This window comes from Callospermophilus lateralis, chromosome 2, assembly GCF_048772815.1.
Source record: "Callospermophilus lateralis isolate mCalLat2 chromosome 2, mCalLat2.hap1, whole genome shotgun sequence".
In the NCBI taxonomy this organism is placed as follows: domain Eukaryota; kingdom Metazoa; phylum Chordata; class Mammalia; order Rodentia; family Sciuridae; genus Callospermophilus; species Callospermophilus lateralis.
Window position 1 is genome coordinate 194607802 of NC_135306.1, and position 25183 is coordinate 194632984.

General features: G+C 34.7%; 3 protein-coding genes across 3 annotated transcripts; 2 read left to right on the top strand and 1 right to left on the bottom strand.

The window, feature by feature from the left end:
• The first annotated feature begins 390 nt into the window (after positions 1-390).
• LOC143390411 (olfactory receptor 4C46-like) lies at positions 391-1341 on the top strand. Its single transcript, XM_077108603.1, has one exon. It carries the CDS (start codon positions 391-393, stop codon positions 1339-1341), a length of 951 nt encoding a protein of 316 aa, XP_076964718.1.
• An 11263-nt stretch (positions 1342-12604) lies between these two features.
• LOC143391688 (olfactory receptor 4C11-like) lies at positions 12605-13537 on the top strand. The gene has a single exon (XM_076844448.1). The coding sequence runs from the start codon at positions 12605-12607 to the stop codon at positions 13535-13537; it is 933 nt and encodes a 310-aa protein (XP_076700563.1).
• A 5685-nt stretch (positions 13538-19222) lies between these two features.
• Positions 19223-20152, bottom strand: LOC143391689 (olfactory receptor 4P4-like). Its single transcript, XM_076844449.1, has one exon. The coding sequence runs from the start codon at positions 20150-20152 to the stop codon at positions 19223-19225; it is 930 nt and encodes a 309-aa protein (XP_076700564.1).
• Positions 20153-25183: the final 5031 nt, after the last annotated feature.

Genomic DNA, 25183 nt, shown 5'->3' on the forward strand with positions numbered 1-25183 from the left:
AGACAATGATGACTGCTTCATCTATCTTCTACCTCCCTTACAGGCTTAATTGCCACAATGTATACAATATGCACTTATATTTGGTCTCCTCCATCATCTCTGAAAATTCTGTGAACTCAGATGGGCTCCTGCGTATGTGTCTGTAAGTTCCTTATGCAGAGGCTCTGGCATAATCAACACCCAGGAGGCATTGGAGTCATCTAGAACAACACAGAATGTGTTGTTTCCTTAAAAAAAAAAAAAAAAAATCATCGGATTGGATTTCAGAGTACAAGAGAATCCAGGCTTTTGAGTTCTATTTCAATACAGAAGTTTAATAAATTCAAGTGTTTTTTTTTTGTTTGTTTGTTTTTTCCCTTAGGTAATATAACAAACTTGCACAGAAAGTACATGGAGAACAGAAATGTGACAGAATTTGTTCTTCTGGGACTTACACAAAACCCAAAGATGCAGAAAATTATATTTGCTGTGTTTTTGGTCATCTACATCGTCTCTATGTTAGGAAATTTGCTCATTGTGGTTGCCATCATTTCCAGCCCACTGTTGGGCTCCCCCATGTACTTTTTTCTGGCCTATCTCTCCTTTATTGATGCCTGCTATTCCTCTGTCAATACCCCTAAACTAATCGTGGATTCACTCCATGAAAAGAAGATCATCCTGTTCAATGGATGCATGGCCCAAGTCTTTGGGGAACATTTCTTTGCAGGTGCTGAGATAATTCTGCTTACGGTGATGGCCTATGACCGCTATGTGGCCATCTGCAAGCCCTTGCACTATGCAACCATCATGAACTGGAGAGTGTGTGCCCTGCTTGTAGGAGTATGCTGGATGGGAGGCTTTCTTCATGCAACCATCCAGATTCTCTTCATCCTGCGACTACCCTTCTGTGGTCCTAATGTCATTGATCACTTTATGTGTGATTTAAACCCTTTGCTCAATCTGGCCTGCACTGATACCCGCACTCTGGGGCTCTTTGTTGTTGCCAACAGTGGGTTCATCTGCCTGCTAATCTTCCTCCTCCTGCTGATCTCCTATGTGGTCATCCTGTGCTCCCTGAGGACCCACAGTTCGGAGGGTAGGCGCAAAGCCCTGTCCACCTGTGTCTCCCACATCACAGTAAACCTTTTATTCTTTTTTCCCTGCTTATTTGTATACCTGAGACCTGCAGTTACTTTACCTATTGATAAGGCAGTTGCTGTTTTCTACACTATGATAACTCCCATGTTAAATCCCTTGATCTATACCTTGAGAAATGCCCAGATTAAAAGCACCATTAGGAAATTATTTACTAGCAAATTTCTTTCTGCTGATCAAATAAATATGTCTGAAGATCAGCTGTGATATAACTACAGAAAGTCCCGTTTTAATGACCTTACCAAGCAGAACTTAAATTAAAAAAAAAAAAATCATTCAAAATACTTTTGATCAATCATATGAGATTTAGAAAATTATGCTTTTGTGTGTGTGTGTGTGTGTGTGTGTGTGTGAATTCACTTCATAAATCTCAGTATCATCCATAAATATAAAATACCAAAAATAAAATTCAAAACAAAAAATTAAACTCCTGCTTTCAAGGAAGGAAAACTTCATTCAGAGATAGAGAAATGACTACTTTTGGACCACTGCCCATCTTTGGAATCTTTTACCAAATCAAGACTTGCTTTTGGTATCGTTATTTACCTACATAGATTCATATGTCATCCTAATAAAAACTAAATAACTAAATATGTTGGTATTGAGCCACAATGATTATAATACTCAAAAGAAATAAGCACAGCATATTTACTGTTCCCATTTTATCTGTCAGGAAAATGACAGAAAAAAGTACCAGAACACATGTATCAATGTTCCTGCAATCAGAATATGATAGATTTAACAGATCATATTCTTAATTTCTATGTCACAAGCATAAGTAATTATAATAAATAAATCATGTTATTTTACTAATTACCATTTAATAGAAAATGACAGTATTGTACACACTTCACACTAGTTGAATTTCTATACCTAAATATCTAATGATTTTCATTAAAAAATTATGTATACACATCACAATTGATGGTAATATGTTTTGAGGAGCATGGTAACTAAGGGCTTTCAGGCTGAAAAACAGAAGCAACATTGACCTTTGATTGGCAAGTGATGCAGATTCAACCAAATTCACTTGTAGTCTTCAGGAAGGCTGTTTATACTCAGGTTGTTGTAGTTTGATAATCCATGAGAAAAACAGGTGAGTCAAATAAAAGAACACTTGATTGTCAGGCAGAAACTTCTATTTGAATAATGCACACCTAGACTCCATTAAGTACTTGCCTTCCAGCAAACAATATTTTCTCCAATGTAGTACAAAATTTGTCCCTGATAAATACTGAATAAAGAAGGAATGTTAAAGTAACATATATTAGTTAAATAAAATATATAGTAAAAAACACAGTTTTGTTTGTTTGTTGTCATATGATTCAGATTGACCAGCAAGGGAAACCACAATTTGTTTTTACCACTGTGTAAACTGAGGAATGAGAAAGAACTTAGAACTCATTTTCTGAGCATGTGAGCAAAAATATTTATATTGTGATATTCTCTCAGTAAGATTCCATTACCCTTTACATGCAGGTTGTTTATGATTTTTCTTTTACTTAATGGCCACATTTTATTAGTAAAATCCATTTTGTTAAATATGTACATCTATCTATACAAAAGCAATTTTGGGATTATTTTTTCATTCAATGTCTCCTTCACTCATTAATAAACCCCAAGATTTGATTCCAAAAGTTTTAATATTTTGGGGGACTTTTCAGGTGAACAAAACACACCTAGGTTCTTCTTTTATGGTGGTTAAGTGAGAGACATCAAAGGGGAGTAGGAAAATACTGCTGAGTGCTATGTGCACATGCTAAGATGGACAAGATACCATGAAGACATATTAAATGGATAACTACAAACAAAGACCTAGAGAGGGGGTGCGGATGGGAAAGGTTTCCAAGAAGTAATGACATAAAATAGATGGCACTTATGGCTTAAAATTGAGTAAGGAGAGTGATGAAGCAAAACTTTGGATCAAAGCATTTCCAAGACAGGTAAGTTAAAAACAAAAGATTCAGGAAACCTAAATCATTCAGCATGACTGTGGTTATTAATTCATATTTTTATTCAACAATTGTTTAATGAAACCCCACAAATGTTAGGCACCAAAATGAACACTAAGTTAGTGTAAAGGAAGATTGTCATCGTGAGAAGGGAAAGACAGAAACATGCTGATCAAAAAAGATCTAAAATCGAGTTAAAGTTTAATGATAAAAACCACCGGCAAAGCATAGAACATTTTTTTTTAAATGGTGAGTGATACAATTATATTTTAGATTACAATAACTTGGCCCCCAGTATGATCAGTGAATGAAGGAATATGACTGGCAGGAGGGAAGCAGAAGCCTTGTATAATGAGGGTGAAAGGCTGGAATGAACTCTGGTCCTGCTGGAGAAGAGGCAGAGTGTTGTAGACACTGGAATCATGCTGAAATCCTTCCACCAGGCTGACTGTGCACAAGACCCAAGTGCTGTGACTCTGGACTGCTAGGAGTTCATAGCCCTAACCATCTCTGGCCAAATACACCAGGGAAAATACTAGACTCTATGCAGGGATTATTTCCAATATTTCATGGCCCTCAGGTTGAAAAACAAAAGGCTATCACAACAGTCTTAAAAAGGTTGTGAGTCCCACCACCCCATGAAGAACAAATTATGTATTACAACTATAACAGTGGTCCATGTCATGCTTTAAACATAGCCCTGTTGCTCCAATTATCTTTCCCCTGTTTTCCTCCCTAATCTCTTCTCCATAGTCCCTCCTCCTAATCTCAGGAGAAAAATGGGATTCCTTTGAATCAACTCTTTAAAATCTTTCTGTTGCCTCTGGTGGAGAGAATCACAGATGCTGGGATAGGAGTCCCCTGTGTTTCTGTTTAGCTAGAAAAAACAGTGAAACTCCTTTTTCCCTTTTTTTCTTAAAACCTTGCCTTCCTTACTGGATTGGCATCAGGGATGGGACCAAGTTTCAGTGACACAGTGAACACTCCAGAGTTGCCAAGGCCCCAGGCTAAAGCCTGACTTCACTGGGGACCACGTATTTTCTCCTTCTCTCATCAGATTTATTTAGTCCTGGCTTCCATAGGACACACTCACGGAAATCCCCACATCAGGTCCATTGTCATAAACTGAAATAGAGAAATAGTTTCATTATATTTAGAAGTTAGAGACAAAGTAATCAATGAATGAGGACGATTAAGAACACAGGAGTCATGGGTGAGGGAACTGAGAAGACAGAATGGAGAGAACTTTGCAAATGAAAAGGGCCTCTCCATCTCCAGCAGAGGTGCCTGCAACTACAGCAGGGGGTCTCCCCAGCCTGTCTAAGGAATGCTCCTGATCCCTCCCTAATCTCTTCTTTCTTGATATAGTTAAGCAGAAAATTTCTAGTTTGAGTGAAATAAAAACTGAATCCTCAAATGAGAAAGTCATGTTCCCTCAATCAACTTCCAGACTTGAGCCACTCTGCAGATCCAGATCCCTGAAATTAAAGAGAAGTTGTATTTGCTTGAGGTAGGAACCCTGAGCACTGCCTCAAATTTATATGAATCTGTCTCTCACCCTTCTTCAAGAAACCTGAAAGTATTTTTCTTTTTGTCTGTACCATGTTGGTTTCCCTGACTTCTGTATGTCACTTGGTAAACATCTTCATCTCAAGTTCTGTATCTATTGAACATTAACTGACATGGAGAGAGAGAGATTGTTCCCCAAATATTTTAAACACTTATAGACAACAGAACTGATACATAAGGATATTAGAAAGAGAAGAATTATGGGTGAGAACCAGATTCTGACTTCCATCACCAAATGGATGAGGAAATTGAGAATATTGAAGAGAGAGAGATAAGAATTTTTGTGAAAAAAAAAAAAAAAAAAAAGCCTCTTCATTTTCTGTAGAAGTGTCCTCCCACTACCAGTGGATGATCTCTCCACACCTATTTTAGGATTACTCCTACGGAAATTATAATGGCCTCTCCTGAGTGTTCCAGGCTCCCCTGTTCTGTAGCACCATGGCAGTTAGGAAGTCAACCACTAGCATCCATCTGCCCTGTGATATTTTAAATGTGGCTAAGCCTTTGGAGCCACTTGGAGCTTGAGAAGAACTATAGGACTTAACCATGGAATTGTTGTAATCTGGAAAATACCTATTTTATTAGGAGATTAAGAAATATAAAGCCACAACAGTAACTGGTAACAATGTAGTGAGGTTAGGAATGTAAGCTTCAATAGTTTCTCAAGATCTGTGTTTTTAAAAGACCAATCTCTTAGATTAGAATCAAATTATCTTGGGATAAACTTATGATTTTAGCAGATTATTTTTTCCCACTTTTTGTATCTTTTACATTGTTGTGTGTATGTGTGAGTGTTTAGCGAGAATTTTTTTTCCACTCTTTTACTTTATCTATTTATTTTTTATTTTTAACAGGGGAGGGGATTACTGGTGATGCAACTTGGAGCCACTCAACCACTGAGGCACATCCCTAACCCTATTTTGTATTTTTCATTTAGAGACAGGGTGTCACTGAGTTGCTTATTGTCTCATTTTGCTGAGGCTAGCTTTGAATGAGGGATTCTCTTGCCTCAGCTTCAGGACCTGCTGGGATTACAGGCATGAGCCACCACAACTCATAGTTTTTACTTTATTTTTTGTTGGTGTATTTTATTTATACAGTGGGATTCAAGACTTTTTTTTTTTTTTAACAGTTTCTATTAGATATTTATTCATAAAATCCCATTTAACTTTTGGCTGTCAAAAGTGAACATCTGAAGTTATATTTAAAAAGATCATTGCCTTTCCCTTTTAAATACCGATGTAGGAATCTTTTTTTTACATTTTTAAATCTAACATTAATGCATTTTCTTTGATTATAATTTCCTGCTGACTCTTTAAGACCAACTCAGTTACCCCACGTTGTCCCAAAACTAAACTCTCTCATTTTTTATATCAAGGTCAGCTGAAACTTCTCAGTAGTTACTCTAGAAACTTGTAAAAAAAACTATTGGTTTCTTCTATCTTTCTCTATCAATTCTAACATCTGCCAGATGGACCACAGTCTTACTGAACATGGGTAAATTAGCTTGGAAACTTTTTACACATTTTCCTTCTCAATGATCCTCTTCTTTACAGAATGTACAATGATTGGCCCTAAGTAACTTGAAAGACCCTATCTCAAAATTTTTAAAAATAAATAAATAAATAAATAGTCTCGGGTGTATCTTAGTAGTTAAATGCCCCTGGGTTGAATCCCCAGTGCCAAAACAAAAGCAAAACAAACAAAGAGAAAATGATAATCCAGACATAGAATACAACTACTACATGTTCTCTCTCTTTCTTTTCTTTTTTTTATTAGTTGTTCAAAACATTACAAAGTTCTTGACATATCATATTTCATACATTTGATTCAAGCAGATTATGAACTCCCATTTTTACCCCATATACATATTGCATATTCACATTGGTTACACATCCACTTTTTACATACTGCCATACTAGTATCTGTTGTATTCTGCTGCCTTTCCTATACTCTGCTATCTCCCCTCCCCTCCCCTTACATGTGGAATCTAAATATGTATATTTGTTCAGAAAAAAAAAATTCTGAAAGTGAAAAATGTTTCCTTGTGAATGAGAGGGGTGTAAGTGGAGGTGACACATGTGGATGAGGGTGGATGTAGGGTGTGTAATTATTGTTAATGTGTGATGTTGCATGTGTACAAATACCATAGTGAATCCCACTAATTTTTATAATTTGTGTTAATAAGAAGAATAAAAACTATAATATTAAAGAGTGTGTCACAACACAATAGACTTAACAATGGAATAAAATAAAGAGCTCAAAGATAATACCTCTCAGATATCACCAAATCATTTTCCATAAAAGGGTTAAGACCATTTGATGGGAAAGGGAGAATCGTCAACATATGATGCTGGAAACATTAGATTTTCACATGTAAAACACTGAAGCTGGATCCTTATGTTATACCAAACAAAAACCACCTCGAAATACATCAAATATTTCCAAGTTAAAACCCTAAAAATATTAGAAGAGAACATAGCGAAGAAGCTTCAGGAGATTCTATTAGAATATTATGTCTCAGACTAACACAAATGCATACATAACAGAAGAAAACTAGATTAATTGGTCTTCATCTAAATATTAGATTTCTTTATATCAAAGGGTATAATTATTAAAATGAAAAGAGAACCCATGGAATGGGTGGGAGAAATGTATGCAGTCTTATGTGATCATAGATAATATCCAGAAATATGTATACACACACACACACACACACACACACACACACACACAAACATATGTAAACTCCTATCACTAAATGTCAAAAACTTAATTTTTTAAAAGAATCCAAGTATTGAATAGATATTTCTTCAAAGAAGATAAACAAATGGTTATTAAGCAGAAGAAATGATGCTCAACATCACTATGCACAGGGAAATATAAATCAAAAGCATAAGAGAAATAACATTTCAGGTGACTACTACTGAAAAGAAGAATTGGAGGGCTGGAGTTGTGGCTCAGTTGTACAGCACTTGCTTAACAGAGGTGGGGCACTGGGTTCGATCCTCAGTACCATGTAGAGATAAATAAATAAAGACACTGTGTCCATCTACAACTAAAAATATATTAAATGAATTGAATTGGTAAAGATGTGTAAAAATAGGAACATTTGTCCCCTGTTCATAGGGATATAAAAGGATTGACTTCAATGAAAGACATTTCTCCTAAAAAAAAAAAAAAAAAAAAAAATAGTACTACTAGGTGATCCACCATTCCATTTTCATGTATAAACTCTAAATAGTTGAACTCATGGACTTTTGAGACAAAATTTTCATGTACACTCATGTACATAGCAGACTTATTTTCAATAGCCAAAGCACATACGCAATTCAAGTGAACTACAACAAATGAATGGATTAAACATGTGATATATACAGACCATGGAAAAATCCAGTATTAAAAGAATATTCCAGTACTTGCTACAACATGGATAAAGTTTGAGGACATTTATAAAAATTAGCCATTCACAAAAAGTCTAATGCTGTATGATTCCATTTATGTGAAGTACCTAAAGCAGTAAAATTTATAAAAAGTCATTTGGAATTTTTAGTGGGAGGTGTTTTATAATTCCTATTTTGTTAGTTATTCAATATTTACTTGGACACTCGTGAATATTTATTTTATACTTTAGGCTATATTTCAATATTGTGTTATTTATAGCTTTGACTGTGGTGGGTTCTATCAGCTGACTCCAGTTTCCTTGCCACATATGCTCATTAATGTATGTGCATTCTAGAATTCCCTACTTTCTGCCACTACATAATGTTCAATTGTCTATATAATTTATGCCCCAGATGTACAATCAGCCATTTCATCAAGAAACTCTGAGATTTCTATTGGAGAATGGTACTAAAAATAACACCAGGGACCTACACAATTATTGTTTCATGCTCTAAAACTCTTTAGCACATTTATACCTCTTTTTTACAAGAATCTAAGTCAAATTGTAGGTTAATTAATTATCATATTTTGTTTGTGTTTCTTAATTGGGAGGGAAGGGACAATTTAGAGGATAGCCCTTCCCGAGATTCCTGTGTTTAGCATCATTTGTGTATAAATACTCCTCCCAGGATGGCAAAAGAGAAGGCTTCACAGCCAGAATCCTGTGTAATCATAAGTTTAAGGAAATGGTTTGAATCTGGGACTAACTTAGCTTGTCTTCTAAAATGTAGATGAGAACCAAAGCTTCAAATCCCATGTTCAAAGTGATCTTGGTTCAGACAGAATTAGAGAAGCATTTTTTTAAATTCTCCTTTGAATAAATGACTTCCAAATTGCCTTGGGAAGTAAAAAGGGAAATTGAACATACTAAACTTGTATAAGATTTAGCAAAGAAAGGAAGAATCGCACTTGGAAGTAATTTAGTGACATTTAACAGTTGCAAGAAATTAGTTCTATCAATGCCACAGCTAGTATCTAGGGCACATGAGGTGTTTATAGAACATAGAAATTTTAGGGACTTCTCTGAGAGCACTATAATCCAAGAAAAGAATATGGAAACAGGAAGCATGCACAGCAGTTGCTGATCGACATGGGCACTACTCTGTGGGTAAGGAATATTGGTAGACAGGGAGATGAGAAGCAAAGAAAAAAATGTCTATTAGTGTGTTCCAGGAAAATACTTCATGGTTCCCAGTGGTGTTGATGTTGCCATGGATACCGCAGAAAGAAAACATTCCTTCTCTTCCTGGCCATTGAACATAGCAGAGTATGGAACACTATTGCATTTTATCTATAAGAAATATAGATTTTATGGACAGATAAAGTCTCCTTCTTTATGTTGCTTCATTCTAATGTACATCTCTCTTATCTGACATTTTCACATGTTGGTTTATCTGTTTGATGTTTACTTTTGTTTGAGTGCATGTGGAAAATCTCATGAAAGCAAACAAATCTATAGATAATGGCAATGTGATGGTGTGTAATGTGATCAAAGAGCACTGGATTTCTATGATACCCCTGCAACCGACTCACCATGACAAATCAAGTCTCTGGATCATAATGCTACCTGGGGAATACCACACTGCCTCCTTCCTACATCAGAAGACAATTGTTAAGGCTAAGTTACATACCAGTGTGAAGAGACCTTCTCCTAAGGTAAGGGTTTTCAAAGCCTTATTTTTAATGGATTAAGAATATAACACATTTTCAGATGAAAGTGGAGAATATGCTAACTGAAATGAGCCAAACTCACAAAGTCAAAGGTCAAATGTTTTCTCTCAGATGCAGAAGCCAGAGTAAAATCAAGGGAAAGGGGAGGAAAGGATAGGATAACACAAAGAACCCATCAAATGCAAATTAGTAAATGAGCAAGAAGAAGTCAGAGTAGAGGAAAGAGAATGGGAGAGGGGAGAGAGTCAGGGAGAGAAAAGAGAGAGGGAACAAGGGGGATTATGAAATGAAATTGATTTTCATGTATGTATGAGTATTTTGTGATGAACCCAACTACTATGTATAACTACAAAGCCCTAATAAAAAAAAAAATATGACACATTTTCAAATGTTACTATAGTGAGGACTTCATAACAGCAGGTCTTTCTCTAATCTCTAATGCCAAGAATATAATCTCCTTTACTACTCAGAGATGATGAACTCTTTGCTGTTTTTGGTATCCTTCTAGTAAGATATATGTTTATGTAACATATAATCGCCTCCTATGAACAACAGTGTTACAACCCAAAGCACACATGTCTGATTTCTTCTCTTTTTCTTTTCTTTTCTTTTTTTTTGGTCATATCAGAAGTTTATTTTGTGGTTGTATTACAATACTTTATATAAATGCATATATGAAACATTGTCGATGTGTTTTTATATTTAAACTTTGGAGTTTCATCCTATGCTGTCTTTGTGGTCCAACTATAGGAATAACTTTTTTAGTGATTCTCTCATAAGAAAAGATTTCTGATGTGAAAAAATGTCAATCTCCTTCTCCACCACTGCTCTAGATTGCTTAAATTTTAATTTGGATTATATTTGTAAGGCCCATCTCTCTCTGTGTGTGTTTGTGTGTATAATTTTTCAATGTTTGCATAAAAAATACCATTCCTTATCCACTCATTCTCACTGAGGCTGATATGAGCACTAAATTATTACCTATCTTTCACCTCCAGGGAAAGGGCTATTAGGAAGCTCTTTGTGACCATGAGTGGCTATATAGTTCTATAAGAAATATATTTTAGCATTTGTTGTAAATACTATTATTTATGAGTATCGAGAATTACCCCCTGAGAGACTGTGCCCATTTAAATCTCTACGAAGAATATTGAGAATTAGTGGTTTTCTACATCTTTGTCATTAACTATTTATTTAAAGACATTCATTAAAAAATAACTGTTTTAATTTGAGAGCTGAAAAGATATCTATTTGAAATTTAAATTTGAATGAACTTGTGATAAAAATCAAACTCCCTTGTGATTCTTTCTAAGGAACAGGATGTCTATTAAAATTGGTAATTTGCCAATTCTGTGTTTGTTCCTGTTCTTTTTTTTTTTTTTTAAGTTGACCTGAAATCCATTTAAATTTGGAGCAAGTATGCTTTCTTCTGGCAAGAGATATTTAAATATATTTTATGCACTTCAGAGTTAACTTTTGCTTTTGACTGTGCGATCATTTGGAGAACACACATGACAAGGTTCATAGAGACATTTGTACCATATTTGGTATAGTCAAAATAAATGAATTGTATTTTATTTCTCTTTTCTTCCTTGAAGTCAGCAAATGGAACACCTGATAATACTAATTGTAATTCTATTGAAAGTTGCAGCTCTGAATTGGAGAATTCATTGTTAACGTTTGCAAAAATCCTTATTGTTTAGTCATAAAGTTGAAATTGGAAAAAATATTCTGATTGATATATGTTCTTTTCTTTTTCTTTTATTTTAATTTGTCTCCTGGGGTTTTAAGAAAACATTTTCAAGGATTCAGAAAAATAATAAGAAGAATTTGAGTTTGGAAAACATAATATTATAAAAAGTACATAATTTAATGATAGATGTTGGATTTGGACATAAGAAAGACTAGAATGTTTTAAACAGTATAGTAAAATGTGATTGATTTAGTTAAACAAAAGATTAAACTAAGTCTTTTGATAGACCAGAGCAACTGTCTTATTTATTCATAAAATTTTTTTTATTGTTTCTATTGTTTTCCTTTGTTTTACCTTCTCTTCTTTTATCTTCAGGAAGGCAATCTCAAATGTTTAGAAAGTCATTTTTGAATGTTCATAATATTTATTAAATAAATATATTAAGCTGCATTAATAGGTTCAAGAAAGGTAAAAGCATACTGAGGTAGATTCATTATCTCTGTTTCTACCTCTCTCTCTCTCTCTCTCTCTCTCTCATTGTGTGTGTGTGTGTGTGTGTGTGTGTGTGTGTGTGTGAATGCTTAAATTTTAAAAGATGCAATTTCAGATGTTTAAACAATCATTACTGGAATGTTCAAAATATTCAACATGCTTATTCTAAAACTATTATTTTAATGGGACTACCAGGTGCAAATAATGTGAACATCTATTGAGGTAAATCAAGCTTAAGCATTCTTTAGATTTGCAATGCATATTGATAGCTCCTTGCTGAAAACTAATGAAACACATTCAGTTTGGAAAGTTACCTACCTGTGCCAAATCCCATAATGTTTAATTTGTTTGATGAAGCATTTGCTTTTTCATTATATTTTCTATGTCTTATTTAATCATTGTCATATCCAATCTGGTAAATGCATGAAATTGTTTCTAGAGATTCTATATTATCCAGAAAAACAAAATACCTGAAATGAAAAATAATTGGCACCTATTGGAGGTTCTAATGGAAAACAGCCATTGTAAAGTTGTAGTTTCATGACTGAGAATATATATTTAAGTTCAAAATTTAGTACTTTTTTTATGTTTTTTTTTATTCCTTTGCAGATTATTTCCAATCTGTGATGTCCTCACATCAACTGAAACCATGTGGCAAAATAGTAACATAACTGAGTTCATATTGCTAGGATTGACACAGGATCCTCTCAGGCAGAAAATGGTGTTTTTAATCATCTTAATTTTCTATGTGGGAACTGTAGTGGGGAATACACTTGTTATTGTGACCATTAAATCCAGCAGGACACTTGAAAGCCCCATGTATTATTTCTTATTTTATCTGTCCTTTGCTGATTCTTGCTATTCAACATCCACAGCCCCTAGACTCATTGTGGATGCTCTCTCTACAAAGAAAGTCATATCCTACAATGAGTGCATGACACAAATCTTTGCACTGCATTTATTTGGTTGCATGGAGATCCTTGTCCTCATCCTCATGGCCGCTGATCGCTATGTGGCCATCTGTAAGCCTTTGCATTACCCAAGGATCATGAGGAGGCAGGTCTGTCTCATCTTGATTGTCCTTGCCTGGATAGGGTCCTTTATGCATTCCATTTCTCAGACTATCCTGGCCTTGAGATTGCCCTTCTGTGGACCCAACTTGATTGACCATTACTGCTGTGATCTGCAGCCCTTGTTTAAACTCGCCTGCACGGACACTTATTTGTCAAATCTGCTGTTGGTGACTAACAATGGGGCAATTTGCTTAGTCAGTTTAACAATTTTAATGATCTCATATGTTGTCATCCTACGTTCGCTGAGAAACCACAGTGCAGAAGGGAGGAAGAAAGCGCTGTCCACTTGCACCTCTCACATCATTGTTGTCGTCTTGTTCTTTGTCCCCTGTATATTCATATATACACGCCCCCCAACTACATTCCCCATGGATAAGATGGTAACAGTATTTTATACCATTGGCACACCCTTCCTCAACCCACTCATCTACACACTGAGGAATGCTGAGGTGAAAAACGCCATGAGAAATCTGTGGCATGTTAAAACTACATCAGAAAGCAGGGGATGAGTTGAAGTCCAATCTCATATTTATACATGTTTATGATATAAGTGATTCTGTACAAATATTAAATACAATTATTTCTGATGATTGTGAGAGTCATATGTATTTTCATATAAGTTTGTGGGTTCTTAATATTTTTTAGATGAAAAGCAACATGGATTCCATGGTATCTTTTTTTTTTTTTTTCTTACAGAGATGTTATGGAAATTAAGTCACGTAGTTATAGAATTTATTCTCTCCCTGCAGATTCTCTTCCTTTCTAGCCACTGTGGTTCTAGGGCCTGGCTACTTCTATACATTCTAAATTCATGTGTCTGCTTTCCTTAGAGTTTTCTGTGTTTTGACTGTTAATGTCCCTGACAACTTGAGTCTGACTCTTTCTCTGAGAGTTCCATTCTGGTACTTGTGAGCATGACCTACAAGTCACATCAATCTTCACTCTTATCTGATGAGAAAACATTTAGATCATAAGAGCAGTTAAAAATTGTGATTAGACATAAATAAAGTGCAGACAGTTCACTGGGATCTTTTCTTTCTTCTCTAAGGCATTCCCAGTAGGTAGCAAGTGTCTTCTTGAACACTCACAGACAAAGGAATTAGCTCATGGTATCAAAAGTGCCCATGTCATTTATGACTGGATTGTCTTTGGAAAGTTCCATATGTTCAAGTAAGAGTCTCTTTTCATATTCTAAACTATATATAGTTATCCTAAACTATATATTTCTTTTACCTTTGTTAAACTAACCAAAACATTATTTGTTAGATTTTTTTAAAGCCACTACATAAAGCCTGGAGATATTAAGTTTTGTTTTACAAAATTAGTGTTCACCATTTGTAGTAAAAACCCTCTAAATTAAAGGTAAATACAAGTAGAACCATTGGTATTGTGAAAGCTATATACAAAACCAGAAGTACAGAGATGCAACATGTTTTCTCAGACTGAAGAGCAGAAATGTAGAAACTGACATGAACCCCAAAGTGATATGACCTATTTTCTTTGAAGTGAATGATGTTGATTAAGTTACCATGGACATTCAGAAATACAGCACTTGTGTCTAGAATATGGGCTCAGGAAGAACCCTCTACTGTTGTGCAAAGCCCATTTATCTCTCCATTTATAATGATATGTCCCTTTTTCTTTATTTGTCCTTTTTTATGTCTTTGTGTTGTGTTGCACAGCTTCACAAATTAAAATTTCCATTGGAATTTTCATGCTCAGAGTAGGGAAGAAGATGGGTGAACAGTTGTACCTTAGAGATACAGGCCCTGTATTATACCCTCAAATTTAAATATTCATTGATTTGAGTGCAGGGAATTGTCACATTTTTAGCAACTGTTACCAAATTCTATGCCTTATGATTTATTTGTTTATTTTCATATTAGCTATTTAATATTCATAGTGTTTCAACAATTGTTATATGTTACAGAATTTTCAATTACACATTTCTCATCTTCTGATCCTATCATACTTTTCTACTTCCATGAACTTTCTTTGCTTTATCTGCCACTATAGCTAAAATGAATTCTTCATTATTATTTCCTGCTTTTTTTTCAACTCAGTTACCATACTCCCCAGTTTATGACCAAAAGACTTTAAATCAGCATACAACAGTGATGCATCCAAGTCAATGTTTATAGCAGCTCAATTCACAATAGCCAAGATATGCCCTACAACAGATGGACAAATAAAGATAATGCGGTGTATATACACAACAGAATATTACTCAGCCTTAAAGAAGAATGAAATTATGGAACTTGCTGGTAAATGGAAGGATCTGTAGTCAGTTATGCTAAATGAATAAGCCAGTCCTCAAAATCCAAAGGCAGAATATTATCTCTAATATGTGGATTTTAACCTACAACAAAGGAGGGAAAGAATAGTAGTTTACTGGATTAGACAAAGGGGAACACAAGGAAGAGATGGAGAAGAGGAAAGAGAGTGAAATTAATCTGATGTAATTTTCCTATCCTTGTAGAAGAATATGCCTCCAATATAACTGCACATCACGTACAACCACAATATTGAGGAACAAATTATACTTTTTTCCATGTATGTATATCATGTCAAAACATATTCTACTGTCATATACATCTAAAAAGAACAAAAAATAAATTAAAAAATACTGTGTCTTATAATTCAATTGAAAATTCATACCACTATTCACCATGTTTTACTGCCACAAGTAGTTGTTTTAAAGTTAATTCATGCATAAAGAGAGTAATAAACTTTATAGATCCTCTAAATCTTCCTTTGGGTATAAACTGAGGACTGGGATAACTAAGTATGATGTATCAAAATACATACTATTGTCATGCATAACTCATTAGAAAAACATTTTAAAAAATTATAAATGAAAATCTGAAGTTCAGAAAAATGTATAAATTTCTTCAGATTGCCCTGCTAATTGTCAGAAATAAGTTTTTATTTTTATTAATGTCTTAGTTATTTTTATTATCATGATTTACTATTATGTTTATTTTATTATTTATAATTATTTATATTTTTTAGATTGGACCCAGGGGCACTTTATCACTGAGGTGCATCCCCAGTATGTTTCATTTTTAATTTTGAGTCAAGGTTTCATCAAGTTGCTGAGTATCTTGCTAAGTTGCTGAGGGTCCTGCTAAGTTGCTGAAACTGACATCGAACTTGCTGTCCTCCAACCTCAGCCTATCAGATAGCTGGAATTACAGGTGCGCACAACATCACCTGGCAGGAGTAATGTTTTAAACCAGTTCTTTTAGTCTCCCAGGTGGATCAATGCCTCTACCCTTCTTTAACTCTTAATTCAAACATTGTGTCAAAAGTGGACAGGTAATGTGGCAAGTTTTGAAAATTTTAATGTCAAAGTCAGAGGCCTAGATACAATTTCTTTTGGCCAACCTTATTAACTTTTCTGGACAACACATATGAGTTCTCCGAAATCCTAATGAGGAGAGCAATTATTATAACAACACATATGATGATACTTATATCAATTGTATATGATTATATGTATAACAACACACACACATACACATACACACACATATACTTGGAACATTATATGGATTTTGTCTAAAGTCACACAGTTGGATTATCATAAATGGATCTTTTGATTTGAAAAGTTGAATCCCTGACAATCACAAAGAACCTGCCACATCACATGTCCTTGAGTTGGAGAAATTCTGGAGTTGTCTTACATAGGGAACACTTTAAACCATGGGAGTGCATGTGATCAATAACCAGAATTTAAAGAAAACAGTGCTCTGCAGCATTCCATTATAGATAATATGATGAGGTGATCAAGAACACAGAAAAGAAATTGAGAGAAGGTTTTTGGATATTTAGCATGAAAACTAGGAGAGTGTAATGTGACCCCCAAGGCCAAGTGAAAATGTAGATGTCTTTAGGGAAAAAGGAGGGATAATTTTTGTGAAAGTCTGAATTCATCAAAATGGAAGATGCTGATTACCTTCATAAGAGCAGCTTCAGTCACCTAGGACAGGTAATGGTGGAGGGAAAGATTTCCCCTTAAAATACAATCAGGATGACAAAAATTAGATGCAGTGAGTACAGAAGAGGAGAAATCAGAAGTGAGGAAGTGTAGAGGAGGGGACATAAGAACAAAAGATGTTTTGTTTCAGAGAGCTTATTCAGAGAGTAAATTTAAAAAGAGGACAAAGTTACGGTTCTGATACAAATAAAATATATGGAAGATTTTATTTAAATCAAAATTTAAGGTAGAAATCAAGATACTATGGTTAGTTCAAAGAGAACACAAAGTACGACAGATTTTTAGGCTGATAAGAAATTACTAAAGTGAAATTGAGAATGGCTAAAAAATGGACATAATTGGTAAACACATAGAGGGGAACAATGAATAGACATCCTCTCCTCCCCACCCCCCCACCCCTGGAAATAATCTGCATTTCTATGGACATACTTGATTGCCACTGCTATTATTTTCTCTAAATTAACGCTGTGTCTGCAGAATTATAACTTACTTTCCACAAGGGCAGTGAGGTGTGACTAACATCAGTGGAAGAACTACTCAAGATATTTCCCAAACTGCAAAGACTCAGTTCATTATTCCTGCAGCTTTTAGGCGTATATCAATGATCCAGCAAAGACAGGGACACTGATGAGGAGATGCCCCTGTGAGGTGAAAGGGATGAGCTCCAGGGTACCAATACACCTACACCGCTTAAAGATAGAAATTGCTGTTATTGTCTTCCAACTTTTGCTCCATATGTTTTAATAATCGCTCTTTAATATGTTTATTCTAATAATAAGAAGATAGAAATATTTGTTTTAATTTTGAAATTTTATTTTTAATAATATAGGTACATCTTCTTAAAGAGGCAAAATGCTTATTGTCTACTGGAATGAGGTCTTCCCCATCTGGCCCCATCTGGGCTGTGATGCTGCCCTTTGCTTATGTGCTGCTTAGGGAACACTTAGGAGTCTCAGGATATTATGCTGTTTTGCTTTTATATGCTCCATGCATCTTAGCAACTCCCAACATTCCCATTTTATTTAGTGTTCCTTCTGTATTCTCCTGAAAATAAATTATTTGCCATTCATTAAATATCATGAGTTTTGTAAGAACTTTGAGTTCCTCCACAATCCTAACCAATTTTGCTCTGAGCCATGTCTTATATTACATGAATTTCTTCCAGTGTGACATTCAGTTGTCCTCAGCAAAATATTTTACTTTTACTGTGCAAAAAATCAAAACAGAACACAGCACCTATCCGGTTCAGATGATATTTTCTGTTTGCCACTCCAAGAGAAAAATGCTCATTTCATCTCTAACAGAAACCTAGTAAAAACATGTGAGTGCTCCTTGCTTTTTTTTTTTTTTTTTTTTTTTAATAATGCAGGTGCTCTAGTTTCTGCTCAGGAAAGTCATCATTTAATGGTATCTTTTCTGATCAAAGCACAGCATGAGGCAATAAAATAACATGTGTGTATCAAGCAAGGTGTTCCATGATTATACCTCTCTGTTTTATAATATCATGTTGCCCACCATCTGCATGGTTAGAAATCAGATCTGTAACCAGAATCTGTGCCCTCAACCAATACACTGAAGCCTGCTAGAATCAGCAGAAAGGTGCAATTCACTTATATATGAAAGAGTTAGGAGAGGAACTGACTTAGAGCAAAACAAGAGGTTTTCTGGGGGCTTTGAAAAAAGTTTTGGTCTTGGGAACATAAGAATCTCAAGAATGCTGCTGGTTATTATCAGAGTAAAGCATGAGTGTTTGGGGAAATATTGCGTCCCACATCTTTGAGAATATTCTTAGAGTATAAGAGAGTATAAGTACAAATTCTGGTTGCTTTTTAATTACTTTTGGAGGCTAGAACTGGCTTCATTGAATACAGTCATCCACAATACTGGTTGTAAGGACTCTTAGTATTAATTTAGGTTTCACACTGTCTTGTCTATTGCCAAATATGAAAATTAATCACAGAGCCAACAGATCAAATAGAATAGAGACAATATGCACAGAAAATCTTGAAAAAAGTTACAGCAGAGATAAGTCCTGCATACATGCAGAAAACAATAAATAACTTCTCCAATACTATCCTACATATATGCTTGCTAGGTAGAAAATGATTAGGCAAGTCTTACGCATTTTGAAGGTTTCAAGGTAGCAATCACATTTTCAAGAAGCTGTGTGGTGAAATGCAGGGAAGCCTTTCAGTCAATTTTCTTTGCTTCCCATTATATGGCCCCATAATTTTTTTATGGCATTCTTCATCTCCGTGTTTCTTAGTGTGTATATCAGAGGATTGAGCATGGGGGCAATGATAGTATAAAAGAGGGCAAATACTTTGTCTTCTGGTAAAGTAGTTGCTGGTCGAATATAAATAAACAGTAAAGGGGCAAAAAACAGGACGACCACAGTGATATGTGAACTGCAAGTAGAGAGGGCTTTGTGGCGATTCTCTGCAGAGTAAGACCTGACAGTACATAAGATCACAGCATAAGATATCAGAAGGACCACAAAAATCACCGTGCCCATCAGTCCAGAATTGGCGATGACCAAGAAACCAATTTTGCTTGTGTCAGTGCAGGCCAGTTTCAGCAAAGGATACACATCACAGAAGTAGTGATCTATTTCATTGGGACCACAGTAGGGTAAGAAGATGGCCAGGAGAAACTGACCAAAGGAGTGGAGGAATCCCCCAGCACAGGAGGCAGCAATAATGACATCACACTTCTGTCTGTTCATGATGACAGTGTAGTGCAGGGGCTTGCAGATGGCCACATAGCGGTCATAGGCCATCCCTGTGAGAATGAAGACCTCGATGCCCCCAAAGAAGTGCATGGTAAAGAGTTGTGTCATGCAGCCAGTGTAGGAAATGGACTTCTTGGTTGATAGTGAGTCCACGATTAACTTGGGGGTAACAGTGGAGGTGTAGCAGAGATCTGAGAGTGACAGGTAGCTCAGGAAGAAATACATGGGCTGGTTAATAAGTGGACTACAGGTGATGGAGATCATGATTAGCAAGTTTCCGGTCAAAATTGCAATGTAACAAAGTAAAAACAGTAAAAAGCAGAGAATCTCTAATTCTTTTTTCTGAGAAAGTCCTAAAAGAATAAATTCTGTGACGTTATTTCTATATTCCATGATCCAGATGCAGGTTGTAGTCACCTATAATTAGATGAATGATGACTTGTTGAATACATTGAAATATGTTGATATATCATATCATCCTCTGATTTGTAGTAGAGTATGCTGGAAATGATTTAAAGGTTGAAGAAATTTTATTTTTATTTATGAAGACTTTCCTGTATTATGAAGACTTTTCTGTATTGTCAGTTTATTGAAAATATTGTTACTAAATGTCTTAGGTAGCTGGGTTAAAGACTAGCATTGTAGAATAATGGAGAATGATACTTATAAGAGCATGTATTATGAAACCTAATGATATTATAGTCCAATAGGACTGTTGAATTGACACTTTTAGTGGGAAAAAATCACATCAGAGATTCACTTTTGTGTTTGCTATTGAGAAACCATCTACAAAATAAAACATTGAGTTAAAATACTATAGAAAAGCAAATATATATAGTCTAATATGTACATAATATTTTAAGTGAGAAACTCCATGCTGTATATCCTACGAGAAAGTATCATACATAAAAAATCAACAATTTGGGATATTTGGGATTATGAGAAATATGTGCATGGCTTCTCTTTTGCTTAATTTACAAATGTGTTTAACTTACACATATACTTAATTTATCAGTAAAGAACTATGATTTACATCCAACTAAAGCCACAATTAGAAAGGAAAATTATCTTCATTTTCAAAGCATTTTCAAAATAATTGTATATTTGGCATTCAGCTAGGTATTTGAGAACAATAGTAGCAGGTTTAGTTTGGAATCTAGAGTCTTACCTGATTTCTCACACCCCACCCTTATACAAATTTACTTCTTTTCTTGTTGTCCATACGTTTTTTCAGCTTTTTCTAGTTAGCCATCCTGAACATGCATGTTCAGTTCACTCCCTACATGACTAGCTTTGGTCTCTTGGGCTAGCTTTTCTCATGTTCTTTCCATTATTTTTACCTCCTTCTTGTCACTGTTACTAAGTAATGCAGAACCAAGTTTACTAATTTCTTTCTGGTTATAAAATACCTTAGGACAAATCCATAGCTACTCTTGGTAGAATTTCAAATGTGACCAATGGGCTGAGGAAGATCTATTGAGAAACAATCTTTGATCATTCACTCAATCACACCAGCAATACTCTACTTCAGCTACATAAAACACTGAAATTATAAGCACTAATGTATATTAAATTTTACTTTTAGTACTATAACTCTTTTCTCCTTCAGTAAAGTTATCATTCAAATTTGTGTACAAAAAGAGGGAAAAATAATTCCTACAGAGTATGAAAGTCAACGTTAATTGTGACAAAACTACCTTTTGGCATGTATTATCCAGCATAGTCAGGAGGGAGCTCTTATAGTGTTCAAATAAGACATTTCAATCAAGTAACTATTGCACTATAGGATTTTACAATGAATTCCAATAATATAAAATAATTTAGTCATGCTGTAACTTCTCCCCAAAGTTACAACCTTCTGATTTAGTAAAAATGACTAAGTTACATTTTTCATTTCAGTGTGGTCTTTTTTTCACAGGTCATATGCTGAATGAATTTTATCGATTCATTTTTTCTCAGACCTTTGCCCTGACCTGTAGGCTAATATTCTTCCTGACCTAATCACTGTACTTCTCTGAGATTTTTTATCAAGGAGCAGACAAAAGTGCGCTTTAAAACACAAGAGGAATGCCATTATGCTCACTGTGTCTTCTTAGACCAAAACTGGAAAATAAATAGGAAAGTTAAAAGTTACCGCACAAAATTACTAAGGACAATTTATGATACAGATTATGTTTTTGATATTTCGGTCAAAACACAAAATTATTTACAAGTGATAATCACATAAACATATTCAATCTCATTTAGAAAGCAGAGGATATTAAAAGTAGTTATTATTTAATTTACTAATCAGTCTTACACAAATTCCACATGTTGCATGAGTCCAAAACTTTAATCTGTGCTCAGGGATTACTTGGAAGTATTATATTCTCTTTTTTCAGTTATTCTATAGAAAGCTAAGAGGCTATTGTATTCTATGAGAATAATTTTACATTTTCATATTTTTAAAACAATAACGTCCTGTTATCATGAGATATCCTTTAAAATAGTGGATGATTTGGGTAATCATACAAATCTTAATCTCCTCTGACTGTTTTACTTCCTAACTCAGTGATTTTAGATATGCTCTATCCCTTTTGTGTACTTCAAATAAATAATAAATAAATGTTAAGTGTTAAAGTAGATCTTTAATAAAGAATATTTTACATAGCTACACAAAGGAGTTTTACTCAGTTATAAAGAAGAATAAAATTATGGCATTGTCTCTAAGTTGGTGAACCTGGGGAGCATCATGCTAAGTGATGTAACTCAGACTCAGAGAGTTCAGGGTTGAAGGTTTTCTCTCAGATGCAGAAGTGGGAGCAAAGTAAGGGGGAGAAAAAGTGGGGGACACCATGGAAGTGGAAGGGGAGATCTGAGGAATGGAGAGCAGGGTTGATGGGGAAGGGGAGGGACAGTGAAGCCGAGGAGCACTGGAATGAGGAGGACCAAACTATGCTCTGTGCAGGTGAGAATCCCATCTTTATGTAGTCCTGTGAAGTAACCCTTTATAAAAATAATAAAGTGATGAAGGAAAGAGGGGGAGAGGAATGGGAAGGGAGAAGGAGGACAGGGAGGAGGTACTGGAGACTGAAATGGAACAAACTATATTCCATGCATGAGTGACTAAATCAAAATGAGCCCCACAATTATGTATAACTGTAATATGCTAAGAAAGAAAAGTGCATTAGGACTGATTTTTTTTAAAGTAGATCTTTAAGAATATCCTCAGGCCTGAGCACGTATAAGGAGGGGTCCAGCCTTGGAATGATGGTTGTTACCTTCATTCCAAACACATCAGAATAAATTTGCAGCTACAGCCTCAGGTTGTTTCCTTCTCTATCACTGATAAAATCTTCTAATCCTCAGGATACAACAAAGAGGCCAAATATCAAGAATTCCATGCACATATATGGTACCTAAAAGATTTCAATAAATATTCATGAAAAGTATCATTAAATTTTTATTTTAATAATAAATTCTAAAACTTTCTTACTTGTCTACAGAAAATGATCAAGTGTGGATTACTTAAGTAAAATGTACCCTATGTCTGTTTCACCAGGTACTTTTAAAAATCTCAGATATATGTAATGACGCACAATTATAACAGTTTCAGAAACAAGTAATAAATTCAAGGAACAAATATTAATAAACCTCACTATTCAAGTAATTCTTAGGAATCCTGAAGGCAGAACTCACCGGTTTTCTAAGGAAAAGTGGTTCAGTTTGTTTCTAAAGCAATTTTGAGTCCTATTCCAGTTTTATCTTAATTTTCAACAATGGAAGAAGTTGGTGTCTTCACCATTCCCATATGCAGCTCTTTTTTGCCCCTCTTCAACCTCCTCAAATAGTTCATTTGTCATAGTCTCTGGGGAAAATGAAAACAACAGTTTATGACTCCTGTTTGAGTTCCAAACAGCTTTACCTGGGAGATATTTAACCTGTAAGAATTTATTGCACTCTTTCCTGTGAATCTGAAAATCCTCACTGGGATAATTTGACCAAGGTGAAAGTGAGCATTTCTAAAACAAACAAACAATAAAAAAAACTTTGTTTAAGTCTAGAAATACTGCTATCAATCAAGATCACCCCTCTTGATGAATATCAAGAAACAGATAAGATCAGCTTCCATTTGCTATTGAAGTAGCTAAGGAGAAAGCTGATTACCTGGAAAGCAAGGACCTAATGCTCACCCCTTTGCAGAGAAGAAAAATAGAATTGGCTGCACTGAGTTGTTAAAAAAGGGAGGGGGAAATCATAGCACTGTCTCAATTTATCATTTGTGAAGGATGCCTAATACTTGGCATGCATTTCTTATTATTTAATACAACTTTTAAAAAGTTAATACAATCTACTATTCTCCTTTTCTGGATGTTCTTGGCTGTTCATTTTTCTGCCAACATTTCATGTAAGGACTCAGCTATAAACCTCATCCTTGTAATGAAACATAGACACAGTCTTTTTTTTTTTTTTTTTGCTGTTTTTTTTTTAAATTTCAATGAAGTCTATTTCTTATCTATCACATAAAAAATTATATATTTATGGTTTAGTGTGATATTTCAACACATGTAGACATTGTGTAATGTTTATATCAGATTAAACACGTCTGTCTCTTCAAGCGTGTATGTTTTACAGTGAAAACATTCAAATATTTCTTTTATATAAAATATGAAATAGGTTGTGCATTATTAGTTTTTATAATCATCTCCTGTGCAACTGCAGGCCAGAACTTCTTGCTCCAAACTGATCTATCTCTCCCGATCCTTCCCTCCACACTCAAGTAAACACCATTCTTCTCTCAACATAAACTAAAACAACTTTTTTAGACTCTACCTATGTGTGAGATCTTGTGGTCCTTGCCATTCTCTGCTTGGCTTATTTCACTTAATGTGAGGTCTCTAGTTCTATCCAAACTGTCACAAATGCCAGGATTTTATTCTTTCTGTGGCAAGACAAGTTTGTTTGGTATTATTTCTATTTTTTCTCATGATGTGTTTCACAGGATGGAGTCTAAAAGCATTTTCTCCTAATCCCATATGTTACATACTTTGAATTTGTTCCCTCTTCACTTTCAGTTATATAGTGTACACATTACTGGCATAAATTGCATTTACACAATTAAGCAATCATTGCCATTATGTAGTTGAAAAACATTTTTCTCACTCTAAATGGAAGCACTGTAACTAATAGTTTTCCACATTTTTTCTCCTGCTAGTAACTTCTGATCTGCTCCCTATCTCTATGAATTTGCTTATTTTTCATTTTTCATATAAGAGAAATCATAAAATATTTACTCCTTTGTATACCAACAACTATAATTGGTAAAGTGTTTTATTTTTTTAATTTATTGGTTCTTTTTATTTACACATGATAGTATAATTCATTTAGACATCATTATTAAAGCATGAAACATATCTTTTTCTAATTCAATCCCAGTATCTCTCC